An 11,976-nucleotide genomic window follows, 5' to 3' on the forward strand; every position below is an offset into this window, starting at 1 on the left:
GGCCAAAAACTGACTGCATCTCTGCTGATTGGGATTTGTTAAGTCATAAGGGTGTCAAATAAGAAACAGAACCTTATCCTCAACCCTTGATTACTGGTGCTACTGGTTTAAGTTTATTGGCGTTGCTCTTGATTTGACCATAGATCCTAGGAAGACCAGTAACGCAGTTCATTTGAGCCTTATACTTAATTAAGTTAGTCCTCTGACTGCTGAAAATAATACAGTATTAAGATGGTAAATCCTCATAAATTAATGTCTTTTTTAGTAATTCATACACATCCTATAACTTGATCCGCCTTCCAAATTTTTAGCCAAGTTTGAAAGTTCGTTGCTCTTTTGATTTTCAGGAAAATCAAAATCAAGACCTATCATTTTTTCTTTTTGTAAATACTAAGCAACTTTATAAACATAGTATATTCTAGTGACACAAGAGAAGAGCCAGCACGTTCCATCACCTGACCTTCATTGGAGGTGGTTGTTGTCTAAAAGTTGCTGTCTGTCTGGTATCTTGTTTCCTAGCCACTTGCAGCTGTTGGGCAGCAGCTGCAGCTGCAGCCAGAGACTCTGGGATAGGAGGCTCCTGTGGTTCTGTCTGCCATTCTGCTTTCTGCTTTTCAAAGTAACTAGGAAAACAAAACAAAACAAAACAAAACATTTTTTGACTATTCTGTTAGCTTATAAGAGAGATTTTGCATTAAAAAATAATAAATCATGTTCCGCACTAGAGTCAAATGACCTACACTTAGAGTTTTGGACTGGTTTTTAAATAAAATGGCTAGTATTTTCTCCTGCATTTGCACACTTCAGACAGATTCCAGAAGAATGTCAATGCTTGTTGACTTCTAAGCCATTTTGATTTACAACTAAATACAAATCTCATAGCCTGGAAAATACATAATATATTCATGTAATCTTTAACAGCTTTCTATAAAACTCTTAATTTTTACATTTTATTTTATTAAAAATTATTAACTTTTTAATGAACCAGATCAATACATTCCTTGTAGTACCAAGCTGCTTAGGATGGAAAACAGAATTTTGTCAGAAATTCAGAAGAAATTTAAAATAGTGTATCAGTTAAAATGATGGCAAATGTGTTGGACATTAAGAGAAATGTAGGTTTCTAACATCACTTGCATTTAAAACAGATCTGTTAAACCAAGGACACTGTTCTTTCACTAATAGCTAATTCTACTATCCTACCCTAAAATGAAACTTAAGACATAATACAAATCTGCTAAACATCCAGGGTAACTTGTCACCTGCTTTCAGTCAGAGGTATATGGCTAAACAGTGCTAAATGGTACTACCATGTGTATGCAGCACAAAGATTTGGAGTTTGCAGCTTAGAATAATCTGAATTTAACTTCCAACAAATTCAAACCGAATATTGACAAATAGATGTGCTGCCATATCCCCTTTTTCTTAACTTTTGCTTTTCATGCTTATCTTACCTTTCTTCCACCTGTCAGCAGAAATAAAATGATGAAATAACCAGTAGAATCATGAGAAGGTATAAGGACAGATAAGGTTTGCTTTGGAGACTTACTCAAGGGACAGTTTCTCCTCTTCCTCGCAAAGATCTGGCAGCCTCTGCAACCCCAAAGTCATCCGTAAAGCATCTACGTGCTCCTTCAGGGGTTTGTACTCCTCATGCAGGCGACGAGTAGATTCCAATAACTTGTTGAGGTCATTCTCTGACTGCTTGATAGTATTCTCCATCTGAAACAGAAGGGTGGAAATGGTTTTAAAGGACTGTTCCTCTAATAGTTCTCTGATTCGCCAGAAGGTTGTGTATTAGAGATTTTCACATTCAAATTGGAGGAGATTGGAGACAATGCAATAGTCAAACAGGAAGTAATACACTGGGAGGGTGAAAACTGGGCAAGGAAGGAGCAACTTCAAATAATATACAGGAGACATTTTCATTAAAAAGATATATTAAACCTGTACCTTCTAAACAACAGAAAGAGTAGGCAGACAGGCTGTACCTGTCTCAGCAAGTGAAGAGCTATGAAAAACTTTCAAGGGGCATTAAAAATAGAAAGTAAATCTGTGCTAGGGTGACATAAACTCATTTCTTCATCTCCAAAAAAACACTGTTGGTTAGAAGTTGACTACAAGCTAATAAAAGGTTCCTGCTTTCCTTAGCACATTAAATGGGAAAAGCAGCAGAGAGAAAGATAATCTGATAGGAAAAAAAAAAAAAAGAGGGGAGGATAAAACAGAGATTGAGACAGAGGTTATGCAGCTGGGTGAGGGGTGGAGGGGACACAAAATTCAACTGATAAATAAATGCAGTCTGCACATCCCGTACGTAGCTTGTACCTACTTATGATGTGGGAGCTTTTCTCCTCTGGTGCAAAACACAGATACATTCCAAGTTAGAAACCACTGTACGGACATACAAGTGCCCTAACGTGAAGTAAAAATAGTGGGTTTTAAAACACATTCCCCATTTAGCCCCACTGATTAGTTTATCTTTCTTGTTTTTAAAACTATGTTTCTCTTATTTGTGTAGATTCCTTTCAGGCTGGTGCTTGTTACTGTGCTGTGGTAATGGCTTGTGGTTCCACTCCATGATCAAGGTTGGCTGTTGCTAAGAATTTTACAAACATAATGTATTTTCCCTAAAGCCCTTTCCTTCCAAAAAACTCCAACCTTGCTCTGCTTCCAGGTGTTAAATGCAAAAAGACTAACAGGAAGAACCACTTTTTATGAGACTGCCAGAGTGATGTTACTGTAGCTAATGGTAAAGTTGTAGCAACAATAAGCTTGGTTATTTACCCCCTTCGTGCCAATCCTTACTATGCCAACATTGCAAAATATCCTGCACAACACAGACAGGAAAAAGTAATGATCCTCAAGTAAATTTACTTGGCACTATTTGCAGGATGCTAGGATGACATTGTAAAGTCCAGATTATTGAATCACTGATAGTTCAGTGATGTACACAATTCCACAACCTGTGGGATGATTCATATACAGTTGTATTTCAGTCAGACTGTCCACAGCTGGACTGTTGCATACCACATTAATATCAGCGTGGATCAGCCGCAGCTCCTCCACATGGGCCATCTTCTCTTGCAGCAGCAGGTCCATTTCCTGTTTGTATTCTTTCAGATGCCTCTCCTCAGACTCCAGGGCTTCAAATTCTGCTTTCAGTCGTGCCTTTATTTTTTCCATCTGCAAAGTCTTATTCCTGTATCCCAGTGGTAATTACAAATACAGAGGGACAACAGTAAGTCACTGCAAAATCTTTTTGCCAGATGTCGCTTTATATGTGAATAGATGAAACTAAGGGGTGGCATTAATAGACAAGGGTGAAATTAAGTATGGCTGAGAAAGGATGAGGTGTAATGAGAGAAACGTGTTCTAATTCTAGCTCTTTCCTTGCACTTCTATGCTATTCTATGCTATTAGATTTTACTATACTTCTCTGAATTATCAAATTTACACATAATTCAAAAAATTTTAAGTTACTTTAGATTCATTTAATTGTACCAATAGAGTTTTACTGCATTGATTAATTGAGATTTTGCCTATTTAGAATCATAGAATCAGTAAGGTTGGAAGGGACCTCTGGAGATCATCTAGTCCAACCTCCCCACTCAGCAGGGTCGCCTGGAGCATGTTAGACAGGGTTGCATCCAGGCGGGCCTTGTGGAGTCTCCTTCTCTGGAGATCTTCAGCCTCTCTGGGCAACCTGGTCCAGTGCTCTGTCACTCTCACAGGGAAGAAATTCCCCCTCACGTTCAGGCRGAACTTCCTGTGCTTCAACTTCTGCCCAGTGCCTCTTGTCCTGTCACATGGGGCAAATGAAAAGCGTTTGGCCCCGTCCCCTTGACACCCTGCCTTCAGGTACTTGTACACATTGAYARGATCCCCCCTCAGTCTTCTCTTCCCCAGGCTGAAGAGGCCCAGCTCTCGCAGCCGTTCCTCATAGGGCAGGTGCTCCAGCCCTCTGATCATCTTCATAGCCCTGTGCTGGACTCTCTCCAGTAGCTCCATGTCCCTCTTGTACTGGGGAGCCCAGAACTGGACRCAGTACTCGAGATGAGGCCTCCCCAGGGCTGAGKAGRGKGGCAGGATCACCTCCCTCGACCTGCTGGCAACACTCTTTCTAATGCACCCCAGGAGATCATTGGCTTTCTTGGCCACAAGAGCACATTGCTGGCTCATGGTCAATCTGTCATCCACCAGCACTCCCAGGTCTTTCTCTGCATTAATTCCAAAAAGGAGAAATCCAGATTTATTTATTTATTTATTTWTTAACAAGGTTCTGAGAAATGAGGTGTGAAATGCAAGTGGTCATAGTATTGGGTATGCTGACTGCAACTATGTGAACAATAATCCGAATTGGTAAAATAATAACTTGAAATGAAGAAAATTCCAGAGCAATGACTAATTAGAGTAGTAAAAACTTATATGACATTGGCCATCAGCATCCCACCCACAGGTAACTGTGCATTCTTTGTTCTTTGCTAAGATCTAGTACCATTCAAATATGTATAAATATTTCTGCCTACATCCTGCATTCCGGTTTCGTTTGTTCTTTTTCATTTGTGGCAATCCATAATTCCATAGCAAAAGTGTTTAAAAACCCAGTCAGAGAGTGTGAGTTTCAGTCATCAGAGACAGTTTTAAGCAGGAGGGCAGTTTACTACTGTTGTGTTTTAACACTTGTCCAAACTGTTGAATACAACAAACAAGCTGTTCTTGTTCTCAGTTTGTTCCTGTGATTTGGTTAACTCAAGAGACCTTGGTTATTCCTCCTGTACTGGAAGTTAAGAATATGATACACTGTAACCTACGTGTCAATAGCACTTTTGTGTTTTTAAGAAGAGGCTGTAATGTTGCATTTCAGATATATAGTAAAGAGCTCCAGGACTCCTTGAATCACTTTGTGTTGAATAAAACGAGAATGTAGCACTCCGTTTTAGTGACATAACACYTACTACAAGCAGAGCCAGATGTGGCTGCAAACGTGCTATTTAATAACATAGTAGACTTCCTACAGGCATGATATAAGAGGGGCAGGGAAAGAAGAGGTCTGTTTTTGTATTTAAATGTCCTATTCCTGTCCCGGTGCAAAGGGGGGGTAAGGTTGATGTAAGTTCACTGTAAGCAGCAAAGCTGATTATAACATGTACTCTGTAGATAATAGGTGGCTGCCTATCAGCAATGCAAAGCAGTGAAATTTTAGCAATTAAACACCTACCTCTAGAAGATGGTGTGTGACTCCCCTTTCCACTAGGCCCCGACTCGCTCCCACTGAACTAAGAACAGCAGCAGGGCTGTTGCTTTTAATGGAAGCTGAAGGCACTGAACATCCTGCAGGAAGCTGGGCTATACCTGTCTCTAMGAAAAGGGATTCCCAGACTTCTGTGGGGCATTTGTTCCCTTTACTGATTTTCCATCACAAGTCCCCAAGGGTTCTTTCTGTTACTTTTCCTACAGCACTCAGGAATGAATGGTCTTCATCAAGTGTCACTCTGTGTAAGCATAGGAGAATATACAATGTATGCATATAAGGATACACTTTCTTACTGTTCCTGTATCAAACTGCAGAGTTAGAAGACTGTTCTTATCTGCATGGCTGCATCAAATGTACGAGTGGAAATCCTCCCTCTGTCCTATCTGACTCATGGTGAAATACCATGTTGACAGTGATCATATAGCATCATCTCAGGTCTTCTATATTATTCTTGATTTGAAACTACTTCAGGAAAATGACTTAAAGTTCTTGTGTTCTCTGACTTACTCCAATCGAGATTCCAAAAGAAATTCTAGAGCTAGCCTGAGGGCCCTTCTTTAAACTGTGTGGTAAGTGTCTGTATAGATTTTATTCTTGTCTTCATTTTGCTGAGACTCACACTCCGTCACCCTCCCTCTTAACAGTAAAGCTCTTTCCTCTGTATGAATAAGTCTTAACAGATCTAGATTACTATTGTCAGTGATTGCAGCCCATGTAATGGGCTGTGAAGAACAGAAACACCAGACCCTTTAAAGATATTAACCAAAAAAGTTAATGACAAAAAAGGTCTTGTCAGAGGTCACTCAGAAACATTTACATATATTACAGAGGACACATATTTAAACCCAAATTTGATAAAAATCACTTGGTGAGTATGGTTATTATGTTTGTACTACAATTCATCATAGAGTTCACATTTTTCATGTAATATTATTATAGAAGATATGAATTATATACCTATGAATATACATTGATTTTAAAATCAAATTTTTACCCAGTCCTTTCAGTTCTGAGAAGTCCATATCTCACCATGTATTAGAAATGGCTGAAGGAGTAATAAGTCAGACAGTAAAAGTTTCTGTGAATGAAGTGTAGAATGGACCTCAGTGTACGTAGAATTCAGGTATATAGGTCCAACATTGCAATCTTAAAGCACTACTTGGCACTGGAGGTGCTCATTCTCCATAGACAACTTGAGAATTATCTCCACAGTTCCTGGGGAGTCTGGATTTGTACAACTGTATAGAATTAGATCTAATAAAAATTGACCAAAATGAGCTACTGAGGGCCTAGTTCACAATAAAGCCCCATCAGGATTGAAGTTTGCCAAACCTCCACCTAACTTTCTGGGAAAATTCAGTGCAATAAGTCTTCTTAGAACATATATATTTAATGTCAGGGATGATATGGGTATGCAACTGCAGCTGGTATTAAGAACAGCATAGTAGCCTTACTTTCTGTAGCATGCTTTACATGGAACAGTCATTAGGTAAGAATATGAGACCTAAAATAGATTAAATAATCTCTGTAATTTTGAGATCCTCTAAACAGAGGCCAGAACACAGGTCTGTTTCCTGCAACTGAGTGTCCTAAACTCCAAGATGAAGTTCCTTTTGTTTCCTCTCTCCTTTGTTCTTTCAGTGGCCAAGTTTATAAAACCAAATGTTTTCTGCGCAATGACAGACTTGCCAGGAATAATCCAGAATCATGATCAGTCTGGTGCCTGATGAACCCTGGGAATACTGGAAAGTGTATTCTGTCAGGCAGAGGTAGGAACTTAAGTTGTCTCCCTTGTTTTCTAGGCAACATTTGTTATCAGCCAACAGCTGAGATGGTTTAAAAGAATGCGGGGGCATCCTCACAACCTGTGTCTCTTTTCCTTTTTTTTTTTAAGAAAGTGCACAGATGCCTACCTTTCTTTGGTTCAGTGTTCTGTTGAGGAGACATAAATGATGGGAGAGTCTCTCCTGTTTTCAGCATTTCCTATCAGCCAGCCCTAGGTATCTCACAGCAGACCAGTCTGGCTGTTGTGGGCTTCATTACACATGCAGATAACACTTCCCACTCATGATATAGGTACCTGAAGCATCTCATATAGGATTGTTTTTTTCTGCCATGAGAGCCAGGCACCTGAAAATTAGGTCTTTCATTGAGATGCCTAAGTATTCTAATTAGGAGTGGAGGTAATGCATTAGTAAGAGCCATCTCCTACTAAAACCAAAGATCATTTTGTTAAAACAGATGGCTACCTGAACACATTGATTTTTGCAGCCTCAGGCAATACTTACCTTGACTGTAAAGCAGCTACTGACTGGACTTCAGTGCTAATGGCCCAATACAAAGTTTATTTGTTCCATGAAGGATTAATGGCTGCTTAAGAGTTTTCAGAACGAGCATGGTGAACCCTGGGAAGTTATTTAGCAATAATAATAAAGTTGGTTTATTTTTTACTTTCAGGATTAACAGTGCCATTTCTCTGCATGACTCAAACATTGTTAGTTGGAAAGTGGTTGAAAGTAAAGATAAAACAATCTGAAAACTACCCCACCTTTACCTGAAGCTTACAGAAAATTTTGAGGTTTGCAGGCAAGCAATTACTGTGAACTAACAGGCCTTAAATATTTTGGAAAATAAATGCTTTTTGCTATTTTGGGGAGGAAAATTAAAACAAGTTGTATTAAACTCTGTTATTCTCAGAGTATTATATCCAGATTTTTCACAGATTCACACAAGTGCTTGGCTTTCTAAATGTGCAATAAAGCCAATAAAGGACGAATCGTTTGCTTTGCAGTGAAATCCAAAATATACTTAGCATTTTGTAACACAAAAGGTAATCCCTGCCCAGAAGGGTTTATGATAAAAGGTATCGTGACCTTAGACGTAATTGTGTCCTATGAATCTGTGCTGAGCGCTGCTGAATTTAATAGAACGCACTCCACGAATACAGAGGCTTGCTCTAGCAGATTCAGGAGACAAAGACATGCATCACAGTCAGTGGGGGATATGGTCCAAATATCCAAACTTTTTAAAATATTCATGGTATGATTTTAAGAAGGAAGACTTTGAGCAAAAACAAATATGAGTTGTACCTACCTGATTTTATAGATGAAGAAGAGGTGAGTTTTGAGATGGGATTTGTATAGGATGATTTGTTTGGCATGTTTTGTCATTTACTGTGCAATAGTGCATACTAGTCTGAAAGTAACTGTTAGATTTATACCAATAAAATAGATCATATCTTCCATTTAAAATACTGCAATATCCCACAAAAAAAAAAAAAAAAAAAAAAAAAATCCAACTCCCAGCTCCTGTTATTATTGTCTTATTGTTCCCATTTGCTTAAAACATTTATTTAGTAATGGAAGCTTCGACTACTGTGACTGAGAATATTTGTCCTTAATTTCCACACCCCCCCCCTTCCCTTTTCTCCAGTTATGGCATGTGTTCACCTAAGACAATGGAAATAGATCGGTCTCCTCCCTGTTACTAGTCACTGGCTGCCCTGCTCTGCCAAATTGCTACAGCAAATGAGTTGCAGGGGAGTGTTTCAATCCAAACAATTTGCTTTTGATATTAGAAAAGAAAAAATGCACACAAATTAAAATTCTTTCTATTAGTATTAGGCAATGTGCAGTAATGTTTTAAAATAAAACTAGGCTACCTAATGAACTCTGCCCTCATAGTATTTTCTATTTAAGTTCTTACATCACATTGACTACAGTAGTCACTAAGTGTGTCCCAAGAGGACATTAAGCAGTGAAACTAGCATCTGTCATGAGTAAGTTCACTCTCATTCTCTTTTAGCTGCTCCCAGGTGGAATGCTGAGGTCCAGTCTTTACATAGCTGCTTAATTTTATGGCTGTGGTTAATTCGGTTGAGCTACTCGGTGCATATAATTAAGCATGTGCATGTATCTTTGCATTGGAGGCTTATACATATGTTTACTGACTGCAGTAATTGAAGTTTAACTGCTACCCTGTGGTGATGACAAATACTGACTATGAATTATATGTATATTTTTATATCTATATACATATATATACACACACATATATATATAGCTCTAAAGGTCTGCAGAATCAGATTCCAAAAATCCCTGCAAAAATCCAGTTGAAATGTTTTTAAAAAATGATAGATACCAGCTTAAAAAAAATTGTTTTATTTGAATCTGAAGGGTTTTTTTCTCCTTTGTTTATAGAATAATATACAGAATGCATATTAATATAGTCTGCAAATCTGTCAAAGATATGCTTGCGCTATAAACATAAGAAGTTTTAGTGTTTATTTTGAAGGAAGTTTTACATAGACTGCAAACACCTTTTAAAAAATAGGAGGTGGAAAGTCAGTAGCTTATTTGGTCACGTTTTATTAAATGAGGCTCAAAATTGACAGTTGTGGCAAGCAGGATTGGCTTTTTGACATAGCTTTTTATATTTTACAAATATTGAAACAACTTTCTTGGAACTTCATTGTGTAATAAAGCTAATAACTTTACCTTTGCTGTACCTTTTATCACAAATAATATAAAAAATATATCAATTACAATTTAAATGTCACCTTTGAATGTATTATCAGAAGCTGAATGTACCAAACATTTCCAAATACAGGATGCTGCTATTGTTGAAAAGATAGTTTAATCAGATATTTAAAATCAATGTTATAATAATTGCATATCAGATTGTAACTGGCCATATTTAGAACTGTATTTTAAGATAGAACCTTCCTGACAGTTGAGTAGAAAAGCACTGTTCTTACTCTGCACAATGTGTGTTGTCTCGTCTCTTTCTATGGACAGTTTTAGGATGCCAGGCACACATATTGGCCTGATATTTGTTCATACTCATGAAGGAGGTTCATATTGCAAGAAGGAGGACACTTACAGTGCTGCCTAGTTTATCCCTTCCCATAGATAAAGTGTTGCAGTTCTGGCACTGTTAGAGGTGCCAGGACCAGCCAGCAGCTTCCTTGCTGGGAGTTGCCTGTGCGCACTGCCAGGTGGCTGCGCCTTTGTCCCTGCCGCCCCATGTCCCTCTGTGGCTGTCGTGCCTCGAAACGCTGCCATTCACTGCGCTGGGGGTACCTGCCGCCAGCCTGCTTTGCACCTTCCAGCCAGTTCCACAATCACCACCCTCACTTTCTTTTTAGCTGTCTTGGCTTTTGAACACACAAATTCCTGCTAAATACAGATGGCTCAGGCCTTAGCCATTATGACATTGATACTCTTACCAATGTCATAAGGTGAAGAGTGTAGAAGTCCTATTGAAAGCTCAGCAAAGCACGTCCCCCCTATGTGGGCATGCACAATGCCGTGTTATTGCTCATGATGCCTCATCACCATGCATCCTACGATACGCTGAGAAGGACAGTATACAAATTCCTGGTATATCTGGTTGTACAGCAAAGCAGAGACAGCCGTCCGCCTGCCTTACGGCAGTGCCTGGAGGGGACAGCAGAGGAAGCCTGGTGCCAGCGTGCCTGCGATCCATCACTCCTGTGACACCCTGCCAGCCCAGTACACGCTGCCCTGCTCATCCCTTCAGTGGAGTCATCAGAAACAGCAGGTAGGGAACCTCCTGCTGTTTTTTTCTGCTCTCATTAGCCCTCTCCCGTCTTTGGGCAGTGGAAAGAGCAAGTAAAAAGAAAACAGTCAAGCACTGGCGGTTGCACAGGCTCAGCTACACACCTCTTCCAGCACATGCAAAGATGGCACATTCCCCTGCAGGCCACAGCCTCACCGCACCACGGAACTGCTGGCATCGGCTGCCCTGGCCGCTGGGCAGTCTGGCCATGCTCCGGTATCCGTGCCACCCTTGGAGGCACGTCCATTCTTGGCTTTCGGTGCCATACACGGCTGTCCGTGCCACCTCTTCCCTTCCCAGCCCATCAAGGCTCCTGGCAGGGGAGTTATGGGAGAGAATGGGGCAAAATAACAGATTTACAACAAAGAACATTAGGAATGAGAAATAATTCAAAGCCTTAAAGCACCCTGCACGCACCCTTCCCTCTTGTGTTATTGCTTCAGGGTAGTTCTCTGGAAATACACAACAATCGCTGCCCCTCACTGCACGTTTCACCAGTGCTTACCAGCAGCCGATGCTCTCTCCCTACTTAGAAAAATGTATTTTTAGCTCCTGCAATAAAGCCCAGGAGTGGTTTTCTTCAGTAGCACAATAGATACTCTCAGATGAATGCAACTCCTCTGCTCCCCTGGAGGGAAAGCTGCTCCATATAACTGATGTAGCACAAAGCAAACATACCTGATCTCCTTGATGCTCTCGAGTTTGCACATAATTTCTTGCTCGTCAGCCATGCTTTTCACTCCCAATTTAAACCTCCCGTGAAATCCACAAAATGCTGGGGGGAGGGGGGGAGGAGGAACGAGGGGGAGGACAAAAACGTACAATAGACACGACGTAGCCACCCCCTCTTAGCATATGGTCTCTGAGCCTGTGCGTTAGGCTGTAGTGGGAGCTATGGGACTTAGAGTCCAGCTCGCTATTGCTGCCCAGCTCGGGAGGAAGCAGAAAGACTACAACACCCACAAGGCAGAGCAGAGCTTTCCTGCTCCTCTTCCTGCAACTGTACTTTAAATCAATTTGTCACAGTTAGTTATGTCAAAGGTTGTTAGGAGTGCAGAGGGAGTAGAGGACTTCCTTCAGGTGTGTGTGTGAAGTTTAACATTTAGTTAAAATCATGCAATAAATAGGAAGAGTTTTTT

The 11,976-nt window shown here is 40.1% G+C and overlaps 1 protein-coding gene across 1 annotated transcript in view; it reads right to left on the reverse strand.

Moving 5' to 3' along the window:
- The window catches only part of ZC4H2 (zinc finger C4H2-type containing), a 16,375-nt gene extending 4,664 nt beyond the window's left edge, over positions 1-11,711 (reverse strand). Inside the window, exons 1-4 of the mRNA XM_085314906.1 lie at positions 11,516-11,711; positions 3,031-3,202; positions 1,550-1,722; positions 461-623 (exon numbers count right to left, since the gene is read on the reverse strand). Of these exons, the coding sequence (XP_085171032.1) occupies positions 461-623; positions 1,550-1,722; positions 3,031-3,202; positions 11,516-11,568 (561 nt within the window). The 5' untranslated portion in view covers positions 11,569-11,711. The remainder of the gene's footprint in view (positions 1-460; positions 624-1,549; positions 1,723-3,030; positions 3,203-11,515) is intronic.
- Between the last annotated feature and the right edge of the window lie 265 nt (positions 11,712-11,976).

Source organism: Rhea americana, unplaced genomic scaffold (genome assembly GCF_003343005.1).
Source record: "Rhea americana isolate MKP2758 unplaced genomic scaffold, rheAme1 scaffold_414, whole genome shotgun sequence".
Classification (NCBI taxonomy): domain Eukaryota; kingdom Metazoa; phylum Chordata; class Aves; order Rheiformes; family Rheidae; genus Rhea; species Rhea americana.